The 24,536-nt window shown below is 46.4% G+C and overlaps 2 protein-coding genes across 3 annotated transcripts in view; one reads left to right on the top strand and one right to left on the bottom strand.

The window, feature by feature from the left end:
• FMRFa (FMRFamide related propeptide) overlaps positions 1-24,536 on the bottom strand; it is a 169,397-nt gene that overhangs the window by 32,325 nt on the left and 112,536 nt on the right. The gene's annotated exons all lie outside the window — the stretch shown is intronic.
• LOC144103495 (uncharacterized) lies at positions 12,687-15,367 on the top strand. The gene is made up of 3 exons (XM_077636195.1): positions 12,687-14,105; positions 15,195-15,270; positions 15,339-15,367. The coding sequence occupies exons 1-3, from the start codon at positions 12,738-12,740 to the stop codon at positions 15,365-15,367; spliced, it is 1,473 nt and encodes a 490-aa protein (XP_077492321.1). The 5' UTR covers positions 12,687-12,737.

The following is a 24,536-nucleotide window of genomic DNA, read 5'->3' on the forward strand; positions in this document are numbered from 1 at the left end:
AAGAAACAAGAAAAACGAAGAAGACGCAACCGTCCCCGTTTATAAGACAGCAAAAGCCGGCGCTAGTTTTATCTGGGATGCCGCGTCAATAAAACGTCTTGTGTCACCGAATTCTGTTGTTTCCGTTTTGGTTCTGAATTTTTTTTTTCCGTGCTGGCTGCACCGGCTGCCCACAGAGCAAGGTTGAGGCGAAAAATAATCCGACAGTTCGAGGTGTCGTTTCACAGCAAAAGGGGAAATTAAAAAAAGGCGCCGAATTTCTCGCAAGTCTCAGTCAGCAAAGCTACTCATCTTCTCTTTAAGTAGTCCGAAGACGGAGGGACTGAGATGAAACGAGAAGGACCTGATAGAAAGGAAGCGAGAAGTCCGGAAAAGCAAGCTAAGAAAACAGTGCTGTTCTTGAAACTTCATTCCCACAGACAGGATGGAAGAGTTCAGAGCGGAGAAAAAAGGGAATTAATTTTGTATGTTTCTTTCATCCTGCTCTAGAGTCTAAACTGGAATCGCGACACTCGGAGACCGCTGAGAGTTCAATTTCGACAATCCCGGTATCGACGGTATCAGTCTCTATTTCTTCTCCTGCTGCCTTGTCTTGCGTTTTGGTGCGGCACAAAATAAAGAACGACCAACGTGATCACTACGGGTTCTGTTTTTTTTTAGTTGCGTGCAGTCACAGTAATCAATAGTCTATAAGAGATGCTGCATGGAGTTCACGTGAGAAATTAAGCATTCACGTAAGCATTTATATTACGAAGCGTTGAAATTTTTTTGTTACCCAAGCTCTTTAGTACGTTGAATACGTTATTGACAAGGATGAACAGATAGAAACGTTAATGCGGCAAAATTATCTCGCATTGTTCTTGGAGTTCTGGGTTTTCGCCAGCGAATCCTTCAGTTGAAAGTAGCGCAAGCGGCTTTCATTGCAGCACTGCACCGAATCGTGGTGACCCTCGGAAACAATACCAAGCCTGGCAGTGCTGACGATCGGCTTATTTATGAATACCGAAGTTATGGTTTTGTGCGTGGATGATCTCAACTTATTCTACGCGTTCTTATGCTGCGTACCGTTTATGTACAAGTTTCGATTTAGCAGTTTTGCGAGCAGTGATGATCGCAGCTTCAATGTCGGTTTTTCAGTACTAATATTACAGATGAAGTTGTTCGAAAAAGTAGGGCATTGTTCTGAAACACGATTTCCTCAATTCAATCACCACCCACTCCGGTTTGACGGCTGTCGCTCCAACTTTGACGCCACTGCGCACAACTAGACGACAGGAAGAGCCGAATTGTGAGGGAGGGCACCTTGGGAAAGATCGCCGAGCTGACGCCTCGAACACGACGCGCCGATTATTGACCTCCTTTGAGCGATATCCCTTCTTAGTCCTTTTTCCGACGCTGGTGACGTGAGTCAATCTGAACTGCCCTTTGTTCTTGCTTCCATTGTTTTTTTTTTCCTAAGCACTCCGCCTGTTGTCTCTTCAGAGCCGCGTTGGCACACTTCCGTAGAGGGAAAAAATTTCAGCCCACATTTTCTAGACACCAAAAATTAGCGCCATCTGCTGGCTGTCAGCAGCGAACATCGTGGGAATTAATCATGAAGAAAAGTACAGTGTGTGCTGGGATACTGCGCGATCTTCTTGTTTTGAATGGAACATTTTTCAACTCGCTACAATATCTAACTGGTAAACTGGTTCGGGCGCTAAAATTGTTTATATCCAGTGGCCATTTAAAAATCAAGATCATGTGCCGAATCTTGCCATTATCTGCAGTAATTTTAATAATAATAATAATAATAATAATTGGTTTTGGGGGAAAAGGAAATGGCGCAGTATCTGTCTCATATATCGTTGGACACCTGAACCGCGCCGTAAGGCAAGGGTAAAGGAGGGAGTCAAAGAAGAAAGGAAGAGAGAGGTGCCGTAGTGGAGGGCTCCGGAATAATTTTAAAGTTCTTCATTTTGTGGTACGTGGTGGCGGCAGCGGAAATCAAACACGCTTCTTCGGATTGTGGAGAGGGGGGGGGGGGGGGGGGCTCATGGTGACAGGTTAATCGACGGGTCTCTGCATATCATATAACACATGATTCCACTCAACAAGCTTGAAGATGCTTCCCAGGCACGGGCATAATTCACAAAAAAAGAGAGTTTGTGGGCCAGTGCACCTGAAAGTTCCTTCATCGCTTCAAATCAGAGATTTTGCAAATGATTAGTTTGTATTCGCGCGATTCCGCAAACCCTTTTATTCAATGCAAAGCAGCTTTCATAACCACCCATTCAGTTTAAACAGGCGGTACTCTTTTTAGCAGAACGTCCCACATTAATGTAAACCATACAGGTGGCATAAATGGGGGAGAAAAAGAGTCCGATATGCCGGAATAAACAATACACGCGCGGGCCTGAAGAGCTCCGAGTTTTTGACAGCAGTTTGCGTAGGATGCGTTTCAGGACAAAGCGCTTGCGACCTAATTGAAAAAAGCCGGACAGGCGCCCCGTCGACGCCAGAGCAATTTACTTTTTCCAAGTCTGTGGTCTGTTTGCTTTTTGTTCTTCTTTATTCTCGCGCGTTTTGCGTCGAGCTGACGGCTGAGTAATGAGAGAGGAAGCCTCGTTTTAATGGGAAACGAAATGCCTCTGCCAGGTCTTCTGCTCGCTCTCATTATAAACGACGTTGCCGCGTCGAACTCCAGCCCTTTTTATCTCCCCACCGAGTGCAACCCCTCTCGAGTGACGCGTTCAGCGAAAGGGGAGGCGTCAGCCCCACCGACTTCGATTTCGACCCGCGGCAATTAAGCGGCACACTTTCAACACCCTGCCACTTGAGAAACGATCTCCCTTTCGTTCACGTTCCCCTGTCGTTGTCAGTAAAGCGATTAATATTTAGTTCGGATTTAAGAAATCTAAACGCGCACTCAGAATCTGTTGTGTCCGGTTCCAGTGCTACAGGCGCGAAGGGAAGGCGGTGATTGGTTTAGTCGCTCCTGACCTTAACCCACTCTGCTGTTCACACCACCTGGGCTTTGTTTTTGTTTGTTTTATGGTGGTTTAAACGTCCCAAAGCAACTCAGGCTACGAGGGACGCCGTAGTGAAGGGCTCCGGAAGTGTCGACCACCTCAGGTTCTTTATCGCGCACTGACATCGCACAGTACATGGGCCTCTACAATTTCGCCTCCATCGAAACTGCACCGCCGCGGCCGGGATCGAACCCGCGTCTTTCGTGTCAGCAGCCGAGTGCAATAACCACTGAGCCACCGCTGCGGCCTGTGCTTTTTGTGGTTTTGGGAAACGACAGCCGCCGTTAACTGTTAGTAGAACACGTTCTTGGGCAAGTTGGTTCATAGCTTGAGTGGATGAAGCGCACAAAAGACACGGCACATAGGTCGTGTCCGTCTTTGCCTATGTGCCGTGTCTTTTGTGCGCTTCATCCACTAAAGTTAACTGTTAGAGTTGAGCTGTGCTTGCGAAACGAATTTCAATTGTCCGGAAGTAGCGCAATGAAGAAATTGGGTTTTCTTTGGTATTTCCTCCTCGCGTATTCCATAAAAATGTTTTCTCTCTACGCTTTCTCCCTCTCGCAAAGTGCCCTTCAATTATTGGTGCCTCTTAATGCCGCATTAAGGTCATGTCGGCGGTATTTAAGAACAACGAAGGTCATGTCCTGGTACTTAACGTAAGAAATTTCTGAAAATGTCAACAGCACAGATGGTGGGGAAAGATTATAAAGAAAGAGAAATTCGAAACACAAAGAGAAAGCGGCTCGCAGCAGATATTGCTTTACAAGCGCACAAAAGCATGAACAGCATTTCAGCTGTGTTATTCGGGTCCATTTTTTTTTTTCACTGTTTGGCGCTAAAATTGCAGCCATCAAGGGCGCTGGCCGTCGTCAAGCAGACACTGTGGCATGCCGGCGTACTTCTGCAGCAGTTATTTGCAGGTGTGCGAATTTCAAGAACGTCAATTTTTTTCAGCTGCCAGTCTTTGCCGCTGCCGTGACAGTGCGCCTTTGTTACATTTTATATCGGGGAGCAATGACCGAAGTAGTTTTTTTTTTTAGGGTTTCTGTTCAAAAAGAACCTACGTTGGATAGACGAGTATGCTCGGAAGAGTTCTCACAGCGTGCTTGAGGAGCCAGCTCCACCCTTATAAAAATGATCTATAGTCAGTCTATAGACTTCTCATAGACCCTATTGCCTTCCTATAGATGTTTCTTTTTGTCTATTCATAGTATGTTGACTGTCTATAGACAAAGGTCTACTAAAAGTGTATGGCCATATATTCATAGATTGTCTACAGACTGTCTATAGGATTTGTATTGCCTATAGACTGCTCTCTAGGGTTTGTCTATAAGAGTCTATGGACTTTAGAGACAGAAGCCTATGGACAGTCTGTAGACTGTGTAAAGAAATTTTTGTAAGGGCACGTTCACCTCGAGTTTTTTGCGCAGCTACGTGTGTGAAAGACTCTTGTGTACTCTTGCCTTTTTGGCTTCAGCACTCTCCCTAGCTTGGGTAGATGCTTCCCGCGCTACTTAACTATGGTACACCGTTAATTACATAAGATTTTTGTTGTTGTTGTTATCATAACTGAACCTGTCGTTTCCCGCCGAACACGCTGTAGTAAAGGAGAGTTCCAGCTAAAAGAAATTTAGGAGGGAAGTGACTTTCCACCTGGTCGCTTTATATTGTTGACGTGTTTTCTCTCCTCGACGCGCTTTCAATTGTTTTAGTTGTGTAAATTAGAGTTATTTTCACAAGCTAACCCAGCGCAACGACTAACTCAGTGTTTTGTAAGTAATCTGTGTATATGGCCCCTTCTTCCGGTACACATGTGTCTATGAATACTATATGATAAAAAAGAAGTGGGGGCAATGTCATCTGAGTATAGCGGTGGCCATTTTATGTGGGAAAAGGTATAAATACAATCCTCAGTGTCCCACGGAACTCAAGCAGTGTTTCGGCTATTAGTGAACGCTTTTTCTTGTTCTCATGATTCGTTTTTGTGCAGCAAAGTAGTCGGCATAATGACTCTTTCGCACCATTTCGCACTAAATAAAATCGCTTTAAGAATGGCGCTTGTAAGTCGCCCTAAAGCCACTCTAATTAATTTCATCAATTAATAAAGCAAACTGCTAAAACCGATCGTTTTTTGCTTTCCTGAGATTTAGCAATATGCTCTTCACATCATTGTTTTCGGTTGCGTGCTGCTTCAGCGGTAAACAGCGGCTTTTCCATAGGGCATATTTTGTTCTCTTTCGTTATCTGCGCAAAATATCTCGAGATACCCGCTAAGATCACGCTTTTCTCTCTGCGCCCGTTTTCCGCATTTTGCAAGGCTTATCGCGTCAAGGTTTCCACGCTTGGAAGTAATAATACCAGGAGATATTCTCTGAACTGCTGGCTGAAGAGTCCCACGAGACTGTTGCACCTGGCCATTCAAAACAAGAAGATCCAACAGGTGCTGCTGTTCTGGAGACAGTGAGTCACCACAGGAGACTGATGGACGAGGCAGAACCTGGCGACGAATCGCTAAAATCCCCAACCGCTATGCAAATAACATTTCGCTTTGCCAATAATGACCTCTAAATGAAATATCTTCACAGTTTCAGCAACCGATCCACAAAAATCTGTTGTTTTTGGTGGGTGGCTTTCTGACGGAGAATCCGATGTAATGTGCTCCGAATTAAGTCGTTTCTCTTTAACTTTCTCGCAGGGTTTAATACAAAAACATTAAAGGTGCCGCTCACGAGAAAAGCCGGCGTCCGTCCTTCCATGTCACGAAAAGGCAGATGGCCCACCGTGGTACTGCGCTGCTGATCGTTGGCTGCGTGATAGGCAGCCTCCCGAGGAACCAACCACCTCTGGAAACGCGTGGCGTACGGAAGCTCGAGGGGAATAGCAACCTAGGTCCCAGAAGCGCGACCGGTGGCTACGTTAAAACAGTCACCTGCCAGGCCAGTGGCGCATCGGTTTAACGCTGAACAACTCTGTCGTAGTGGCATGAAGACTCCCGTCAGTCTAGGAATCTATGCAGGAGACGGAATACTTGCGCGGGAGGGATTTCTAGCGCTACCGCATTGTACTGCTAGGGTAGGTTAAGCATGGTCCAAGCTTTTTTTTTTTATTTCTCTATGCGAAAGCCTCTCTCCCTCGGAACCTTTAATATAACCGACGTCATGAAAAGCTCCCTCAAACCTACCAACAGTGCGGCGTTGTGCCACTGTTCAGGAAAGTTATTCAAAAGAGCATTAAGAAACGTTGGCCGTTTTTTGTGCAACTGCCTTCAGACACGAACATCTCGAGATGGGTCCCATGATGTGCGTCTTTCTTTCTAAAGCGAAGTTGTGATTCTCGATTTCTGTGTACTGCTATTCTAGAATGAATTTTAGTTTCATGAAAAAAAAGATCTACCATTGCACCGCGCCAGACAATCATGCCACTCCATTGGTGCAGATATAGGAAGTTCTCACACTGCACTTCATCCGCTAGCCAAAGAACGTAAAGCGCCGCAAAGTGTTCCTTGACATTATTTGCTCATTACGAGTTCTGTGGGTTAGAGGACCCATTTTTCTGCTTATTTCTTTATAATTCGTGTGCGGACTACTTGTACGTCATATTTTCCGACCGTTCACGCGGAAATCTTGAGTAATCGAACAGACACATAGATGAACGGCGTGAAATTCCCACTGAAGTTGAACGTTATAAATGGAAGGCCTATAGGCGTTGTTCTCGCATACAATGACTGAGTTCCTCATTCTGGTTAATGCCTCTTCCTTAGCTTTTCCTGATTCCGCACTCTATGTTGATTCCCCGGGCACTCGTTCAAACCTCCTTGGATAGCTATTCCAAACTTGGAGTTAAACGAATAGATATCTCTTCTAAAAGACCCCTCCCGCTTTTTTTTTTGAGTTAACGGAAAAGCTGTTCTCTCGATCACATTAAGTTTTTTTTGTGAGCCATAGCCATTTTCCAGAAACTCAAATTCCGGCAGATATGACCGATGTATACCGTCGTAGTAGGTCCACCAAAGTCCCCATAACGGCCGTTTTTAACGAGGCCGCACATTCGGTCCGGGGAACATCGGATGTACGTTTAAACCCGTCGTAGATTCGTATACGGGACCCGTGCCATGGAGAAGCTTTGACGTCACTTTTGTACGCCGCACGTGTGGTGGAGGAAGCGAAGTTTCTCTACAGGTTACGGCTGTCCGTTGAGCGCAATCTGCGTCGTACCACACAACCAGGTGGGTAGCAGGGAGCGTATGGCGACACGGACAGGCCAAAGGTCGTAGCGGTCTGAGCAAAGTAGCTTGTGGCCGGGCCCTTTTGCTCGATTGCCCACCTGCAGCGGCCTCGAGGGACGGCACCGTTAGCCTCCTAAGAAGTTACGTGCAGTGCTGTGGGTATGGTGTTCCGGGGCCCCAGTCAGTCAGTGGAAACCGCGAGCCTTTCTCGCTAAGCTGCTGTCGCACCATTGGACGTTTTATTTTTCCCAGCGCTTATTTCTTCCATGAGACATACAAAAACCGACTAGACGAATTTCACGTTCTGGTGAACTTCTCGGTTGTTCTCTCATGTTCTTTTTTAAGAGAACGTGCGCAGTCACTTTGAGATCACTCGAACTCTATTGCCGTGATATTCGAGAACAAACAAAAATATGCAATGAGGACGAGCTGATTATTCAAGGGAATATTCGATACCTGCACTTCTCCAACGTTTGTAAAGTTCGCGATTCTGTTATTTATTTCTGGCTGGATATTAGGAGTTACGGTGTTATCTCAGGAGACACGTATGGTCAGCATTCGTGAGTGTGAAGACTACGCAAGGTATTTTACTACGAGAACATTCGCACATTGCTAAACTTACCTGAGCACCTTTACGCATCTAGTCAGCTTCCAAATGCTTGTTGGTGGTTGTTATTACGGAAAAACTATGAGTAATGAGCCATCGGAAGAACCAATGCACGCCGCTACGGACAAAAGGCACGAATAACGCCGACTAACCATATATAGTCATTACGTAAGATAATGTTTTGTTAATCTCGCGCCAGCTACGTGCCGCTCAACTAATAGTGCCGCATAGTGCTGCACAGATTTAAGCAGAATTCAAATAGAATTCCCGCCTGGACGGCTGGTAAATTAGGGCGGTCGTAAAGGAGCGACGTCTCGCGCCGACGCACGACACAACCGAACGAGTGAGGGTACGGCGCGAAATGGTGACGTCGCGAGGAGGACACCGGGAGAGGCAAGGAGCGTCGTGAATGGCCCGTTTTACGACCAATCGGGATTCGGCATGATTCCCCGCGCGCCATTTTGCTGCCTCTCTCCGGCGCTTGCCTGCTTGGTGGCGTTGCACGCGCCGTCCAGATTTATGCCTTGCGCCAAACGACACGAATGAATGTGTCCTCTGTACATAGGCACGACCGTCCGAAGGGTCCAGTGTATGGCTTACATGCTCTCGAGACGAGGTCACGATGGCCGTAAAAACGTCTACGTTGAGAAAAAGCAAAGTTGTTTCGTCGTTTATGCTTCTACCTGCGCATCCTCTTCATTCTGTTTCTCTTTTCAGAGTTGTCAATGTGCACCTCTCCTTCGCTTAACCGCAGCTTCTTTGAGCGACGAGCGTTATTCGGACAGCTAGCTCTTCAGCGATACGACGGCTGTCATGTTATGTGAAGGCGCTCAAGTCAAACAGGCTCAGTTTATCTCAATGTTGTTTTTGCACGACATCTGCCAACTACTGCGCTTAGTGTCGGAAGCTTTTCTCTGCGGAAGTACTCTTGTACTAGAAAAAACTGTCCAAAGTCTTCAGTTCGTAGTTTTGCTTAATAGCTGCGATGGTTTAACAGCCATCGCGAAGTGTGTCATGAAAGTTTATGCGCAGCAGGCTCACGCCTCAGATTTAGAATTTCGGTGTTAGGTTGATGTTGCATATCAACGTGTGTCTCTTCAAAGCACTTTCTTGCACGAGCGGTGTGTTCCTTAACAGACATGGCACTTTCAAATGCCATGTATTGAAGGGTGCAGGGCGCGATTCCTATGTGCATGCGGCACAAGAAACAAAATTAGAATGGATTTTTTTTCAAATTTGGTATTTCAGAGTGCCTGATTGCAATGCATTGTTAAAACAGCCGGAGGTATATTTAGCTACGATGATTTATCATGTGGCCTTCAGCTTTTACATCCAGACAAGCGTAAATCTTTGGTTCCGGGACATCCGGTGAGGAATGTTATTTTCGGGCCTCAAGACCCTTCTCATGTTTTAGTGAGCAGCGCCATTCGTACTGTTCTATGTTTAGATTATTGTGAAACGGCTACGGTAGCGATGTTCTTCGCCATTTTAATTCATTTTGCTGTCATGGTTAGTGCCGACCGCATTTGCAATCCAAATTATCCGTGTCCCTACACTTCTGGTGTCCTCGTATAATAAGAAAGATTTCCATTCCATTTCTACGCTTTAATTTCATAGCGTAGATAAAGGCCAGAAGAAGGACATCAGTCCATATCTGTACCGGTCTGTATATGTCTTTATTAGTGCTATACTTCGCGTTTTTTGGAAGCTGCTTGGGTAATGACGCGAATAATGACTTCGGTCTTAGCCAAGAGACACGGTAGTTAACAAGCTTGATTCGTTACAAGTGCCGGAGGTTTTCTATTGCAGGCGGTTTCCTCAAAGAATCGGAACGATGGGGATGAGGCATGAGGGCCTTTGATCGGCGTTCCTGCGACCGGAAATGCTTGTGGCATTTAGAGACCTGGCCTGGCATTTCGAGCAGAAAGACATGTGGAAAAGGAGCCTAGAGCGTTTCATCGAATCAGCATCCTTTACCGGATGTAAGACACGTTGTGTGCTTTAAGGAATACATGTTGCTTTGGACACAAGGTGAATGCGTTTTTTTAATTGATGCTGTCTGTGTCGCCTTCTCAGCGTTACATTATCTTCAACATTTATTGCTTCCTTTATTAAATGTTTGACGTTTTAACCTAGTTAGGCGCTTCCGGCGTTTATTTTAGCTGATGAAGACCGCAGCTGTCCGCTGTGCTTTTTGTTAGTTACGTGTAAAAGCAGGTAAGCCTTTCTGGGGTCCTCTTGTGAGCTCCGCCGATTCAACTGGCTTGCAAAGGAGACATAATGCCCAGGCTTTCCTTTCGCTGCTTTAGCCTTTCATAGATTTGTTGCCGCCTGAGAGGCCCGTTGGGAAATCAGCACCCACTGACCTTCACGCAATTTCCAGCCGCCGGCATGCTTTGAGAGCCAAACTTCATGAACATTCACCCCAGGGCACTCTTCTTGTTCGGAAACTTTCTCCAGCGCTCATTTACGCCTAAGAGAAAGCGGGCCGTTAGGCCTGAATTACGTCTGAAAGCAGAACTTAGTTAGAAGGTCACCAAGAAAGTAGTGAAAAGACGTGACATGGGAGGTGTCTAGGATACCGATTGCACAGCCGGCCCTGGCGCCGCAGCTTTGATGCAGAAACTTGATGTCGAAGGTCGCGAAAAAAAATATAAACGCAGTGGTGGCGGTAGGTCTAAACGAAAGTTTCCTTTAGAAGCTGGTGAAGAGCGATAACTTGCTTTTGTAACCAAATGAGGTATTTCATACTGACGCCTTTGTTGGGTTGTATTGTATGCAGCGTTCCCCCGGCTTTTCAGGCAACGCCGTGAAAAAAATCTTCCTTTGGCTACAAGTTAAAGGGTAAAAAACGCAAAGGAGAAAGAAATTGAAAAAATTGATGTGGAAAGCTTGGCGGAAAGAACTTGGTTCATTCACCCGCACGTTATTTGTTTTCACCTTTTTTTGTTGTTGTTTAACATTGGAAAAGTAGATCAAAACATAGCCCCCGTGGCAGTGGTCGCCAGCGTCGAATTCTTTGCCGAGTCCGATACGTGCTCAGGAGCTTGGGGTAGTCTTTTAGACTCATTTCTATGCACAGAGGAGGGCTACGATGGGCTCCAAATATCGCTGTTGCAAACACTGCACGATACCATCGCAAAATCAAGAACCCCCTTTCTCGCGTTTACCGTACTGTATTGACTTTTCCCGGGTTTCCCGGCGCGTTCTCACGCGTGACGCCTCGAGGAGTGCTTCGCAGTCGTATCACTTTCGCTCTCGCCATCTGCCTCCGGCCAGATTCCGACTGCACGAGAAGTGAGCTCCGCTGCAAACCGGAGCAAATATTGTCTTCGCGCCCCTTTTCCGCGCCGGATAACTTACCATGGCCAGAGCGTGCTCGAACAGGGAGCGAACGCCGGCACTTGCATCCGGTTCGGTAACACCGCAGTGGAAGGACTCGCTAGAGGGCGCCGAAGTTTACTTTCTGCCCGGTGCCGGTTGGACAGCAGCGCCGCATCGGCATGGCGGGGCTTTGCCTCATAACGGGTGTGTCTTTTCTTTCTAGAGCGATTTCAGATTTTGTTTTCTCTCCGGCCTCACTCTTTCTGGCAGGTAAGAAAAGCGGACGACATCACTGACAGCACCCGGCTCAGGTCCTCGACGTCCTCAGTCTCGAGCCCTTGAGGCTCGTGTACATAAGGTGCCCACGCCGAGCAGACTCACTTTGCTCTTCTGACGTCTACCACTCGAGCTCACTCTCGCGCGCGGTGTCCGCCTGTCGCACTACGTCAAGGGCCATCTCGTGTAGTCTGAGCAAACGGCAGCCCGCGGTGGAGTCGGCTACGCCGTACCAGAGATTGCACTCAGCGCTGACGGCGGTTCCGGTTAGGCCTAACGTGGTCTCGGTAAATGCTGGCGACGCGATACTGCCGCTTGTAGAGGTCTCTTGTTTATACAGAGAAAAAGCTCGGTGCCTGTGGCGACGTTCCCACACGTGGCTTGGAAAGCAGACCCTCTGGGCTGGAGTGCCTGCCATACGCGTGAATTATTTGAACGCTCAGTGTCTTCGTGAAAATTATATATTTATCCATATGTATCATCAGTGCGAACACAAAACAGGAAGAAGAAGGAGCAGATAGTACAGAGCGCTTTGTACTATCTTGTTCTTCTTCCTGTTTTGTGTTCGCACTGATGATACATATGGATCGCAACCAACTAGCCCGGCAGATGGTGTTCTTCAAGTAAAAATTATGCCGACAATTTCCTCTTCGAATCACAACTAATCTCATTTTCTCTCCTGTGTTTTTCGTTGCGGGGAACACTGAGTTGATCTCAATGTGGCAGCGCAATTTTCAGTTTATTGTACTGACCGGCAACTTATTGAACGTAAAAATTTTTCAGTTCGCCAGAAAACATTTTTAATGCACCATTTTACAGCAGAGTTCGCACAGCGCGTCCCCGCGCTGAGCGACGTTTGGGAGAGCCGTAGTCTTTGCCGCATGTTCGTCTCAGCCATAGGAGAATGATATTGGCTCTTTAGAAAGCAAAGTACCGCCACATATCTAACCCCCAGACCGAGACTTTTTAAACAGTCAATCAGGAATGTCATCTGTGGTTTTAAAACTTCAGGTAAAATGTCCACGAAGAAACATATATTTTTTCCGTAATATGTTTCCATTGCTCTGTAATACGGTCCCCCCCCCCCCCCCCCCTCTCGCTGTATCGGGCTTGCGTGATAACACGCCTGACATGCGCAGTGCTTAAACCGCGCTATCACGAAGGCTATATATATCAATGCTCCGCAATAAACTGGCTCTTCTTGTTCTGGCCTTCATGCTGTCGAGTGCCGTCATTGCGAACTGATACATGGTGTCAGAAGTGGCCAGTTGGGCAGGGCGTAGCTCGGAGCGCTATGGACCTGCTGAAGCCCCCGGAACCTTTGCAGCTCTCCGATAACCTGTCGCAGAATTGGAAGCGGTTTAAGCAAAAACTGGAACTCTTCATCAAGGCGACCACGCCAAAGGACGACCCAAGAAGCGGAGCAGCGAAAGCTGCACTCCTGTTGAGCGTTGCCGGAGACGAAGCACTTGACGTCTTCAACACGTTTACGTTTGGTGAGCAGGAAGACAAGGAAGATTACGACACCCTGGTCCGGAAGTTTGAAGCATACTGTGCCGAGGTAAGCAATGAAGTGCATGAGCGGTATGTTTTTCGCTCGAGAAAACAAGAAGACGGAGAGCCGTTCGAAAGATTTATTAGAGACCTCAAGAAGCAAGCAGCGCAATGCAACTTCGAAGGACTGCACGATTCAATGATCAGGGATCAGATCGTCTTTGGGACGAATAATTCCAAACTGCGTGAAAAAATGCTGCGGGAAAAGGGCTTAACGTTGTTAAGAGCTGAAGAAATGTGCAGGGTAGCGGAATCAGTGGCACAAAGAAATCAGGTCTGGGCCAGGCCCGGTGCCAGCATTGACTCCGTCTCTCGCAGTAGGGCGTCGTGCCACCGCTGCGTAGACCGGCAAGAGACCAGTGCAGTAAACGGTAGTTCGTACCGGTGCAAGAAATGCAACCGACGGCACGAGCCGAGGCAGTGTCCTGCTTACGGAAAAAGATGCAACACTGGTCGAAAGCTGCATCACTTTGCGATTTGTTGTCCGGCCAGGGCGCTCGTCAACGAAGTCGGCGCACAGTTCAATGATGAGTTTGATGTTCTTGACGTCTGCATCGACAGCTGCATTACTGGTGATTGGACTGTCGAAGCCAAAGTTAGGGGTCGTAAAGCATTATTCAAGGTGGATACCGGAGCACAAGCAAGCCTCTTACCATTTTCGATATACCGCAAGTTGAAAACTGCCGAACTGAATCCTACGAGCTCTGTGCTGCGAGCATACAATGGAGGCATCATCACCAACTTCGGAACAACAGTTCAAAAAATAACCGTTGGAGATGCTGCAACTACAGTGAAATTCTACGTGGTGAAAAATGGACGTCGTGCAATACTGGGGCTTCACGCATGCGAAGCTCTAGGCCTTGTGCAGCGCACAGTGGACACTGTCAACACTTCTGCTGAGTACGAAGCGATCAAGCACTTCAGGCACGTCTTTGAGGGTTTGGGATGCCTAAAGCAACCATACAGCATGGTACTACAGCCAGATGCTACCCCAGTCGTCCAGCCAGCGCGGCGGGTGCCCCTGTCTTTGCGCCAACCGCTTCGCGACGAGCTTCAAAGAATGGAGAGAGCTGGTATCATCACAAAAGAAGATGGACCTACAGACTGGGTAAGCCCTTTGGTTTTGGTCAAAAAGAAAGACGGCAGTCTTAGGGTGTGCATGGACCCGAGAAGGATCAATGAGCATATAAAGAGGCAACACTACCAGCTTCCCAGGCGAGAAGATATTGAAGCAGAATTGACCGGCGCTTGCTACTTTAGTTGCCTAGATGCAAACTCTGGATTTCACCAGATATCCCTCGACGACGCAACATCAAAAATTTGCACTTTTGCCACTCCTTTCGGTCGATACCGTTACTTGCGCCTGCCGTTTGGCATTTCATCGGCACCGGAAGTTTTTCACAAAATGCTGAGTCAGATGTTGGACGGGCTGCCAGGAGTTCACGTGTATATCGACGACATTTTGGTGTGGGGCACTACACGTCAAGAGCATGATGAACGGCTAGTAGCAGTTCTGAAAGCTGCCGAAACAGCAGGATTGACACTAAACGCCGAAAAATGCAAGTTCGGTTTAACAGAGGTGCATTTTCTGGGTGACGTTATCGGACAAAAAGGAATTTCCCCGAACCCGAAGCTTGTGCGCAATCTGTTGGAAATGCCAACACCAAAAAGCAAAACCGATCTACAGCGCATGTTAGGAGTGATCAACTACTTCGGAAAATACGTGCCAGTGTTGTCAGAACGAACAGCGATGCTGCGAGCGCTTATCAAACCGCAAGTCGAGTTCGAGTGGACCGAAAACCACGCGAAGGAATGGAAATGCATCACGCAGGCACTTGCGACATCACCCTTGCTAGCAATATTTGACCCCAAAAAGAAAACAAAAATAACTTGCGATGCGTCCAAGGACGGCGTCGGAGCGGCGCTTTTACAGTGTCACGGTGGTGACTGGCGACCGGCGGCATATGCTTCACGAGTCTTAACACCACCGGAGCAGCGTTACGCGCAAATTGAAAAGGAGACGCTGGGCATTCTGTTCGGTTGCGAGAAGTTTCATCAGTTTGTGTATGGACAGACGGTCATTATCGAGACCGACCACAAGCCACTTCTGTCAATCGCTGCTAAAGGAATTTGTGACATGCCCCCACGATTGCAGAGATTTTTTTTAAGACTTCTCAGATATGACTATGTTCTACAGTACGTTCCAGGGAAGCACCTGGTCTTGGCAGACATGCTCTCACGATCGACTACACCCGGGGGTGTCGACAATGCTGGTGCCACAGAAGACGTCGAAGTACACGCACTACAGCTCCTGAACGGCATGGTCACGGTAACAACGCAGCAAAAACTGGCAAAGGAAACTGCTCGTGACTGCTACTTGCACACTGTCGTCAGCAACTTATCAGCAGGAAACCCAATTCAAGGTGAGCTGAAGCCGTTTTCATCTGAACTGTCCGTAATCAACGGAATTCTGTTCAAAGGAACAAAAGCTGTCATACCGAGAAGCATGAGACAAGAAATGCTAACAAGAATTCATGCCGGCCACCTTGGCTTAAACAAATGCAAAGAAAGAGCAAGACTTCTCGTTTTTTGGCCAGGCTTGAACAACGACATCGCAGTGCTTCTCCAAAACTGTTCTACATGCAGAAAGTTCGCGTACCAGCAAGCCAAAGAACCGCTGATAATGCGCCCGGTGCCGCAGTGTGCGTGGTACAGGGTCGGAGCGGACATCTTTTGTTTTGGGGGAAATTCTTACGTTGTCGTATATGATGCTCTTTCCAACTTCCCAGATGTCGAGAGGCTTCCAGACACAAGTGCAAGAAGTGTTGTTGCGGCTCTCAGTGCTATGTTTGCTCGATACGGCATTCCTATCGAACTGTGCACTGATAATGGACCACAGTTTTCAAGCCAAGAGTTCGCAGCCTTCGCTAAAGAGTATGATTTTGCGCACGTCACGTCTAGCCCACACTACCCGCAGTCTAACGGCCTTGCTGAAAAAGGTGTGCAAATTGTCAAGCGGATAATGAAGAAAACTCAAGACGCACGACACGACTTCTGGCTAGGCCTTCTGGCCTACCGATCAACGCCACTGATTGATGGTCAATCCCCTGGCGAGCTTCTTCAAGGCAGGCGCCTTCGATCTAATCTCCCCGATTTTGGCGGTATTAAGACTATCGAAGTCAAGAAGCACCGCCAGACGCCCAAAGGACAGCCGTTGCCTCAACTAGGTAAAGGTGACGTCGTCAGGCTGCGAGACACAACTTGGTCACAGAAAGGAAAGGTGGTTGGGGAAGCTGCCCCGAGGTCCTACCACGTTGTAACTGAAAGTCGTCGTGTTCTTCGGCGCAACAGGCGACACCTGCTTCATTCCAGCGAGCAGTATGCTGAAACAAGTGACGATGACACCGACGACGACTGCGCAGACGAAGCTGACCCAAATGCAAGGAACAGTCCAGGGAGTGTGACACCGCAGCCTTATGGCACTACAAGTGCAGCACCCCAGCAGCCTCCGGGGCTCTGTGACCAACATCTAGCCCACGGTGCCACGCCTTCGGCTTCGATTACCCATCCAGAGCAACCCACAAGTGTCATCAGTCTGAGGAGGTCGACTCGTACCACGAAGCCTCCCCAACGTCTTCGTTATGACGCTGCTTTCAATCAGTTATCATGAACTTGAACCACTGTCTTGTGCTAACCTTGGAAGGATGTATCGGGCTTGCGTGATAACACGCCTGACATGCGCAGTGCTTAAACCGCGCTATCACGAAGGCTATATATATCAATGCTCCGCAATAAACTGGCTCTTCTTGTTCTGGCCTTCATGCTGTCGAGTGCCGTCATTGCGAACTGATACACTCGCCAGCAATGCAGAGGAGGAAACCCCAAAACGGTCCGCGCTTCCAATTTCTCTTTAAATACTCACGCGAGATTATACCGCGTGCAGCTTGACACATTCCACTAATCGTGAACGTTCAGAGCTTGTACGTAAGCCCATAATTCGAGCGCTAGCTATAAAGAAAGCATCCATCGGGCTCGAGGTAATCGCGAATATGCCTTAAAGCTCGCATTTATACTGCGTGCGCATTGTACAAGACCTTCGGGTGGAGGGAAAAGCTTGCAGTTAAAGCAACCCGTGCACTTCTTGGAGCGCCTTTTATTTTCTCGAGTATCTACTACCTATAATTCAACACGGACAATTGAGCTAGTTGGTACATCTTTGAAAACTTTCGAAAGCTCTGCTACTGGGGACTCAAAGAGAAAGACGCACTGGGCCTTCGTCTCTTTCTCTTTGTGTCCCTTGTCGCAGCGCTTTCGAAAGTTATACTTCAACAAACCAGAGGAACGGCATCCTCCAAAGCAGCGACGTCGACTTGGCCTCTTGTAAAGGCCAGCTGGCCATGAGACACTATGCTTCTACCTTCTAGGACATGCGTATAACGGGAAGCCGCCTCTCCGTATTTCCTCTAAATGCCTGTATTCTCTGCTATTAGCACCATCAGGCTGCAATCAAGAGAATAGGGTCCCAGAAACGTACACGTAATCAATAAGACTTGCTCCGACAGAGTTGTCCGCATGGCCAAGGACACCAGGCTCTCTTCCTAGTGATGGAAACATCTGGGTGGACCATTACCACAGCCACTATTTTTACTTTGATTATCCGAGAAAGCCGCCATAAAACTATGTAAGAATAATACATAAGGTTACGGGTTCATGTTGCGCTCTTCACGACATCAAAAGTGCTCCTTCTATTTATATCCACACGTCTTCACTGGTGATAGCCCATTTAATGGTGTCCACAATGGCGACCTTGAATGCAGCTTCAGTGTTTCCCTGCAGTCGCACTGCAAGCGTGCTTTTTCATTAGCCTTCCGCCACTCATTATGGTGAGTGCCCTAACCCGGAAGAAGGAGCTGGTTTTACGAGGCTGTGCACCAGTGATGGGTCACTTCCGTAACTGTTTATAGCGGCAGGTTTGCACACAAATTTACGAGCGCCCTTAAATCGATAAAGCTGCCGCAGTTGTCAGTTGCTCTTTTGGCGAACTGTGAGAGATCAGGGTACTAAAGATTATCAACGACTTCAACAATTACTCTTCTCGACTTAGGGTACATGCATACCACAGTTGTAATCGCCCAATGCAACTCTGTAGTACATCTGAAGTAATTTCTGCTGGACAACTTGGTGCATTGCTATATATTCACAACAATTTGCGCCAACACAAAAGTCAGACACAGCAGACGAAGTTGACAGGAGCGGCCGAACCCGTTATGTCAACTCGTCTCCTGTGTCGGTCGTGTGTGTCAGAGCAATTGGTTTTCAATTTATGACTGAGGGAACGTGAAGTCGCTCATTCACGTGTAACGTCTGGACCAACGCCATTTTAGCAGTGACGCTGTAGCCCTGAACTGAAACTCCTTATAATGTCTCTCGCGAACACTGAAATCTGTTAGCAATCATTGGTCGAAAGCAGTTTGGCTAAAGGAAACATTTAATACTCATATAATCGAACAAAACGACAAGCAATCGCGATCATCTCTTACGCTGTGCATTTTGTTCGCAGTTATAGGTAGTTTCTCAGGACGGATTCCACGGCGCCATAGAAACATTATGTCGTAATGAAAGGCTCAGAAAATATTCTGCTCGACGCAAATTTTCCTCAAGAATGGCATTTAAAATTTGTGTTCGTATTGAGCCCCAAGGTATGCAGTGTTTCGATAATGGCAGAAATGTCTTCAAGATTCTGTGCAACTGCAGCGTCCCTTGCAGCTTTGTGTTCAAAATAGGTAAACTGCGATTCTGGATAAGGCTACAATATAGATAGAGAATTCTAGTGACCGATTCTCACGCTTCAATCATCACGTCTTCTTTTTGAATAGGGCCTGTGTGGAACTTATACTTTAAGCTTCTGTACAGTAAAAGCTAATTTTAGTGTTTTCGCTAATACCTTTAAGAACAGCGAAGCTCTTAAGCAGTTCTGAGCTCGTTCGCCGAATTCGCAGTTTATGTCGGCTACAAATCACAAGACGCATGAACTCTATATATATTCACTCGTAGTGCTCGTTCCATAAAAGGCCATACTCATCCAGCTGTTCAAGCAGGAGTAAAAGACAATTTCTTCTCAGCCGACTACAAAAACAAACATCGCTGTCTTTTTTTTCTAATTTGTGGTTTGAAAAGGAAAACTTCAATTGCCCAAGGGAAGAGCTTATTCGAACAATGTTTTCGCGTCTCCGGACCGTGGCATCCGGTTCAAACCCGACTTTCAATTTCCAGGCCCTCCTGGCTGCATATTCGGGACGACGTGCGCCATCTTTCGAAACATTTGACCTCGGCAGCAAAGTGTTTGTGTTTGTACAAATCAACGAACTCTCCACTTCGATTCGACTCAATGCTTTGTTTTTTTTTCCTCAAAACCTCTTGGGGTATTGAGCGAGCACAATGATGGTAATCCTTGGCAGCGTACACTCCTGCAGGTGCTTGGTGCTATTGTGTCTCCACTAAGAAAACACGGTTACTACCGAGTAACGCAAAATAAAAACGTAAGCTCAGCCCCTGTGTATTTGATGTCGTCCAAATGAAGCTACCCCAAGGTCCCAGAAACTTGAAAAGAGGCCCACCAGTAACCATAGGTTTCAGGCCTGGGGGAAAAGAAATGTTTTTGTTTGTCTCTGGCAAGCAAGCGCCCACGCGAGCCTTTAGAAGTGTTCCTTTCTGATACTATTCTTTTTTTTCTGTAACTCAACAGTGTAGTGCAAGAGTACTCGCTCGATTGCTTCAGCGTTACTTCTTTTACTTGGGGCGTTTGTTGTCTTAAAAACGCGAACATAAACCCGCTCTCATACCCGAATGTTTTGTACAGGAAATTCTGTGGAGTACTACATCATTTACCTTACGTTGGTGCTCTAAAACCGCACTCAGCACACCAAATAAAGTGGAGATTTTAGAACGTGTAACATATCTTGTCTAACAGCCGCACCCAAAACCTTCTTTGAGATTATCTCTTGCGAAAACCTGCAATATTTGCCGCGACCTCGACACAAACAGGGTCGTTCCTATAAACAGCTAAAATGTCGAGCACAGCGCCTAAGCTGCAACAGTGAGATGTTTCATCTGCCCACTGAAGCTGTACTGCCAAGAGAGGTACACCTTGTGGTTGAATGTCTTTGAAACTAGGCTTGCTCGTTAAACTCTTGTGTACATTTGCGTACACAGAGCGCCCTAACCCGCAGTAAAACTCAAAGTGAAAGAGAGGTATTGCCCAGAGACACGTGCGTGGCCTAAATGCTCTCAATGTATAATGCATAGGTCTATTCCTCAAGTAACGAGCATGAAACTGTGCTTGAGGAATATGAATGAACATAAAATCGTTTTAAATAATGCTTCGAGTGCAGAGAAAGTTATGTTTATTATTTAATGATGCAGGATAAATAAAATCAAGAAATACGAAGAGAAAAGTTTGACAGTGTACAAAATGAGTATAATGACGAACAGCTAAACCTCTTCATAATAATTTCTTCCACCACTGTTGCATGCGTTCACTATTCGAAGCGCTTCTGCAAGAAGTTATGTCACAGATACTTATTTCGTTTCACATCTCTTTTTTTGGTAGTTTTTACACTTTTTACATCTTTTTCGTTTTTCATCTGCAGCTCTTCAAAGAGTTGCTGTGCGCAGGCAAAAAGATGTTCCGCGTAGGTTGGTGCGGCACTGATTGAACACTACTGCGTTTCTACTCGAATATTGTGCGTGCGTTTACGCGTTCACATTTGGAGAAAAACTTGTAGCTTCAGGAATATTCACTGCTCTCTGTGCTGGTTGAAAATGTCCAAGTATATCGTTTTCTTCCTCAAATTAGATTTTCTCAGAACAAGTCTGTTGTAACAGGGTAATAACCTTCTCAATGCATGATGTTGGGTGGGGTGTTCCTACTTATTATCATCTTTTCAGCAATAAATGCAATTTTCGATTGATTTCTATCAGCTCACTCCTTTTTAGGCGCAACTCAAGAATTATATAAATACGTTAAAGCTAATATAAGGGTTGTCTATAAACGAAAGAAGAATATCTGGTGGCAAGCAGTCAATTTTTCTGGCAAGATACGCTTGTTAAGCATAAAACCTTGTTTATCTTTTTCTACGGAACATTTTAACTAATGACACGATGGGATAAATGATGCGTAATCCCGGAATTTCTTTATTTAATGCATGAAATCACCATTCTTGCTTTACGAATATCAGAACGTCGCTGGAAAACCGCAAGTTGCATGTAGAGTGGCTTTTTAGCCGGCTCATTGACATACAGTGACGTGCAGTGTGACTGCTCATGCAAAAAAAAAAAAAGAATGGTAAACTGTGTTATCCCCTGAACTCCTTGTTAGGAAAGCGTTCGGCTGACGTTTTTACTGCCTTCTAATTAAATCACCGGTGCGTGTTTTGAATACTTGCGTTAAAAAAAATCGTCCTTATTGCGGTCGCTCTGCTGTTTTTTTTTTTTTGCTTAGAGTTTACACAATCGAATAACTTACCTCAATGCATGCAAATGAAATCACGTCATTTCTCTATACTTTTCTTCTCAGACAGGAACCGTGTTTGATCAGGAAACTGTGTGATACACGCATGAAGAAATTGCTACTTATTTTTTCACGGCCTTCCTATGCATCAATTAGGTGTGGCTGCAAAATTCGCTACTTTTTTTTTTGTCAACCCACCAATGGTGCCTAGACTGAAATATCTTCCATAATAAATGTTAAGTTTAGCGCACTGGCAATAATCAGGCATGTAAGACTTCACAAAAAAAGCCCCCGGGCTGCTACATTTACAACAATTGTGTCGATACGAACAGGTTCACTGCGCCGACATTGGGCACCTTTCTCGAGTAGTGCACCCGCCGTGGTGGATGAGTTACCAGAAAATATCATCCTGAAATCAGTGTTACTCGTGTCACTTCATTGACGCTCAATGCACAAACGTCACAGGGCACTGCAGCCCGAATGATGAGATCAGAACGCCCTCATGTCAATTTCGTCGTGAATTGTCTCTGCCTAACTTCGTTCTTAACATCTGGTGAAAAATGCGGCCATATATGTCGTTGGTTGTTTAGGTATGCCGCCTTGCATAAGCTCATCTATGTAAACAAACATCATCACAGGTCAAGACGTAGAAACGAACGATATTTACGGCATGTACCGAAACCGAAACATTTATTACGATGCATGCGTCCCGGCTGCGACACTTACACGCAGTACGAAATGAGCACCTATGGCCTACAACGTTAACCATCAGACGCACACAAACTAGACGACGCGGCAGAAGTTTGCGCACTGCTCTCTGCTGCCATGCCGCTATGCCTGTAATGACCCTGGACCTTAAAGCAGCCCTGAATAAACAGATGGTGCTTAAGTCGAGCAAACCGTCTCGTCTAGAAAGGCTGTTTTTCTCTCGCAACACAAGATTCGTCGCAAGCCTTCGCAGCGTGCTCAGCGCGTGCGTTGCCCAAGGAGCCTCGTAAAGGATTTTTAAGAGGCGTCGTTTCACGGCGAGCAAAACAAAACAAAGCAGAAAAACAGATCGACATCACGCGCGCTACACGTCCGGTAGTTCTCCTTTCGGACGAAGGAGACGAGCAGTAAAGGTTCCTTTACATCTTAAAATGCTACTGTTCCTTTTTTCCTTTTTATACAGTGAACGCTACCGGGAAAGACGGGTGGTCCTTCCTGGCCATTAACCCCGCTCTTTTAAGCGCCGTTTGCATAGGGCATGCTGGAGCGTCCTCATCGCACGCTGACATCTCGTCTGGGATGAAATCAGGACGGCGCACAAGGACGGAAACAGGCTGACCTGTTCTGTCGTCGTGAGATATCTTCGCGCATAGCTGAAGCATTCAAGCCCATTCGGAAAAGATGGCTGGCCCCTTACAGTAATGTGCATTCAATGTTATTGCATTTTAAATATTTACGCGATAGCATTTGGGTTGTCGTCTTGCAAAAACCCGCCTGGTTCCTCCGTAAGGATATTACGTAATTAGTCAAGAGGGTCATGATGCCCCCATCAACGCTAAATTTGAAGATATGAGGTTTAGATTGTTCGAGCACCCCCCAGTGCATTATCATAAGGGATTATACTAGCAAGACCCCGTCTTCCACATTAATGTATCTACTGATCCGCAATATTCCACAACTAACCCACTTTAATTCGCCCACTAATTTCGCGCTAATTAATCTTAGTGAAATTCTGTGTTGGGCCGGCCTGGAGAATTTGCGGGGTGTTTTGGAATATTTGCGGTTGAGCAAACTTCGAAATGATATCGCCTTTTTTAAGAATGTGGTCTTTAAGAATGCACCAAGCTTTGTTCTCTTGAAATTGATAAATATTTTAAAATCTTCGCAGAAATCACAGATGTAATTAGTGCAAACGTAAAGCACACTAGCGATACGAATAGCTCCTTTTTTACATCTTTGCTAATGCAGGCGCAGAGTTACGCGCCAGGAGTATAACAGCTGCCCGCACGAATATGTATAATTGGTTCTGCTGTTACAGAAATATAAATTTCAAACGGAGGAAAATGTGTTTGCTTCTCGCAGACAATGTGGAATGCGGAGATCAGGAAATTCCGAGATTTAGTTTGCATTATGACGGTGCGGGGTGTTTGCGTTTAGGAGCGAATTCTATAAAGAGGTCCTTGATCTGCAGTGAAATTCTGGCTGGAAACACAATTATTGATGACGGTGCTTGTATAGTTCAGAGGAATCAACTTAGCTACAAGACCGATAACCATTTCACTATCAGATATGCAGAGTGCTTTGAATTCAGACAGCAATAAAATAGCAAATCACCTTTGTAGCACTCATGTGAAACTTCAATTCTTGCTGTGAACTTAACTCGGCTAGTGATGAAATATGACAGTGATGAGCTTAATTTGTATCTAAAAAGTTTCGAGGGCGCTGAACCTAGAAGTGTGAAAAAGTGAGTGCGCTCTGAATGCAAAGCGAGAAAGAATATATTACAGAGGAACTACAAATGATGTAAAAAAGCTCCAGAGAGTTTTGTGCGGTACTAGTCCGAATGCACTACGAATTTGACGCACTGTCGAACTCTGCATGCACATTTCCACTTAATTCCTAAATTTCGAAGAAGCAAAAAATGCTTATGAATATATCTTAAGAGATAAGTCTTATGACATAACAGGAATAACCAACGTCCCTCTACGTGCAAAAGCGTTGTTGCTGTTGTGGTCCACGTTTTTGTTGTTCCGGGCCTATTTGCAAACATGAGCAAACTTCCGGCTCCGCCTTAACATCGCCTTTTGGATAGACAACGAACGGGCTAAGCGATTACACGCTTGTCCGCCACACAAAAGGCACGTGGACTCCTCGCTCCCTTTCATGGGACTACACTAGCTAATTGCAGGGGGAACGCTCTATGGAAGCTGCTTGTCTTGGGGCGAGGGAAAAAGGGCTCGTTACGGGACTACTCGAAGGCGTCGGAAGAAAAAGCCATTCGGCGAAGGTGCGTGCAGTGCCACCGAGCACACAAAGGAGGAA

This window comes from Amblyomma americanum, chromosome 9 (assembly GCF_052857255.1).
Source record: "Amblyomma americanum isolate KBUSLIRL-KWMA chromosome 9, ASM5285725v1, whole genome shotgun sequence".
Classification (NCBI taxonomy): Eukaryota; Metazoa; Arthropoda; class Arachnida; order Ixodida; family Ixodidae; genus Amblyomma; species Amblyomma americanum.